The sequence below is a fragment of the Acanthisitta chloris genome, unplaced genomic scaffold, assembly GCF_000695815.1.
Source record: "Acanthisitta chloris isolate BGI_N310 unplaced genomic scaffold, ASM69581v1 scaffold9767, whole genome shotgun sequence".
In the NCBI taxonomy this organism is placed as follows: domain Eukaryota; kingdom Metazoa; phylum Chordata; class Aves; order Passeriformes; family Acanthisittidae; genus Acanthisitta; species Acanthisitta chloris.
The window spans coordinates 5,528-7,954 of record NW_008680912.1 but is presented as its reverse complement, the minus strand read 5'-3'; the positions used below and the strand labels follow the sequence as shown (position 1 = coordinate 7,954).

The following is a 2,427-nucleotide window of genomic DNA, read 5'->3' as shown; positions in this document are numbered from 1 at the left end:
CTCAGAGCCTTCCCTGGTGCATGTCAGAGAATCAGGTTTGGGTTTGATGCTGATCACAACTCTGGACAGTCGATTGACTGGAGCTGTTAGTGTGAAATGAAAACCAAGACAGGGGGTGGGCATGTGTCAGGGCAGTTTCCCCTCCTCCAGAACGGGATGGTGCCCTTGCACTTGACCATCACGTTCTTTCGTTCCAGTAAATTCCTCCCTGCATGTTGCACGTTAAATGAGAGCTGCCTGGCTAACTGCTTCTCCCCTGTCTCGCAGGTAGCCGTGAGACTGCTTTCACCTACGCGGTGAGCGCCGCCGGGGTGGTGAACGCCATCAGCCGCGCGTGCCGTGAGGGAGAGCTCTCCAGCAGCCGCACCGCGCGGCCCAAGGACTTGCCCCGAGACTGGCTGTGGGGAGGCTGCGGGGACAACGTGGAGTATGGATATCGCTTCGCCAAGGAGTTTGTGGATGCCAAGGAGAGGGAGAAGAACTACGTGAGAGGTTCCGAGGAGCAGGCTCGCATGCTGATGAACTTGCAGAATAACGAGGCTGGTCGCAGGGTGAGACAAATGCTGACCCTTTCCTTTTTTCAGAGGCGGATTCAGAAGGCTGGAGATAGCTGGATGCTAAATTGTTTGGAGGTTTGATGAGGGATAGTCCAGTGATGCCCCAGTAACAGTGTATGGGCATGTTTTCTGCATTTTTGTGCATTGCAGACATATTGGCAGTATTATATAAATTCCAGTTTTAATGTCAGGCTTCCATTGCCAGCTAAAGCCAGTGAATTCTGGGGTCTGTTGAGATACTGTATGACACACAAGTGCAGACACATAAGCCCTTTTCAAATAAACTAAGTATTGTCATGGCCCACTTCAAAGGTTAATGTCGCAGAAACCAGCTTCCCAGAGCTCTCACAGTGACAGGCTGGTAGTGGGAAAAAGAATGTCTTGGCATGGGAGATTCTCTTCTGCTAGCATCATTTAGATTTTTGGGAATATAATGCCAGAAGCAAACTGAATCAGGCTACCTGGCTGTCTCTGAAACTTAGGCCTTGCTCAGTTACCTTGCTATTGGGCAAAGTAAATAATTTGCATCTAGGTGACAAACATTTTCTGAGAAGACTCACAGTTTTGATCTGGAGACCCCTAGGGATGGAGAATCCATCACTTCCCTTTGTAGTATGCTACCATCATTAATCACTCTGTTTCAACACTGTACCTCATTATCATTTGAATTTATCTGGTGCTGGCTTCAAATCAGTTCTTTTTCTGACTGTCACAGCTAAATCTAAAAGCCTCTTACTAATCAGAATTTCCTCTGCATACAAGTGTTTATCTGCTGTAATTAATTCACCACTCTTTCTTGACAACCTAGATTGAGCACTGAAGACTTTCTCACTTTCGGAGGTTCTCATAACCATCAAATCATTTTCCTGTCACCTTAGTGTACTCTCCAGTTTTCCCATACCCCTTTTGTATGCATTCAGTGTAAGCATTTCTGCTTTTTACACAATTCCTCTGTCTGTGATTAATAGCCTGGAAGGTATAGCATCATTCACACATGGTACAACTGTGTAATCCTGCCTCTTTCCAAAGCTAGAACAGGAGTACTTACTTTAACATTTGTGCATTTTCCCCAGGGTGTTTAAAACTTTTATCATCCTTCCCTAGAAATAAGCTTTTCTAAGGTTCATTTTATTTCTAATGCATGTTAAAAAATCCTGTTAAGTGTACTTAGTCTTGCTCTTTCGCACGTTCTTAACTAAGATCCTTAGTTTTCTTATCAATTTTCTGCCCTTTCTTACTTCTAATTGTTACTGAATTATTTTTCCCTTTCCCATGGATGTGTGCTTTTTCTGCATGTACTTTCAGCTTCATTTTGCTGCCAAAGATTATTTGCTCTACTTTTTTGATTGTGAAATCAATGTCTGGGGTTGAAGCATTGCAAGTACTCCGTAGTCCTTTTTGCAAAATTAAATTGGGGAAAATTTGCAGTAGGTGAAAAACTGGACTTGAAAGCTGTAGAACTCAGTGGGATTTGGTTTGGGATTGGGGTTTTTTTGGCTCATAAGGGCAGGGAGTCTGCATTTGCTTAGAAATGGAGGGTTTGGTGGACATTCTTTTCTACATTACTTGCTTTGAACATCTTATCAGGGAGTCTGCATTTGCTTAGAAATGGGGGGTTTGGTGGACATTCTTTTCTGCATTACTTGCTTTGAACATCTTACGTGTCTGGAGTCATGGACTTGGATTACTACAAATAAATACCCTGCCTAAAATAGGGAGTGAATAAGGTATGAGGCTCAAGCAGCCAGTCCTATTGCTTTGAGGGATCCAGAGACAGAATATGGCCCATAGTCTCAGGTGCCAGTTGAACTGTAGTAGCATCTGTGTTAGAAGATCAAGCCAGAAATGTGTTTGCTCCATGGTGTGGGTA

The 2,427-nt window shown here is 44.0% G+C and overlaps 1 protein-coding gene across 1 annotated transcript in view; it reads left to right on the top strand.

Annotated features, from left to right (window-relative positions):
• The window catches only part of LOC103805253 (protein Wnt-5b-like), a gene marked incomplete at its 3' end in the record, with an annotated part of 6,455 nt that extends 5,904 nt beyond the window's left edge, over positions 1–551 (top strand). Inside the window, 1 exon segment of the mRNA XM_009077893.1 lies at positions 268–551. Within this exon segment, the coding sequence (XP_009076141.1) occupies positions 268–551 (284 nt within the window).
• Positions 552–2,427: the final 1,876 nt, after the last annotated feature.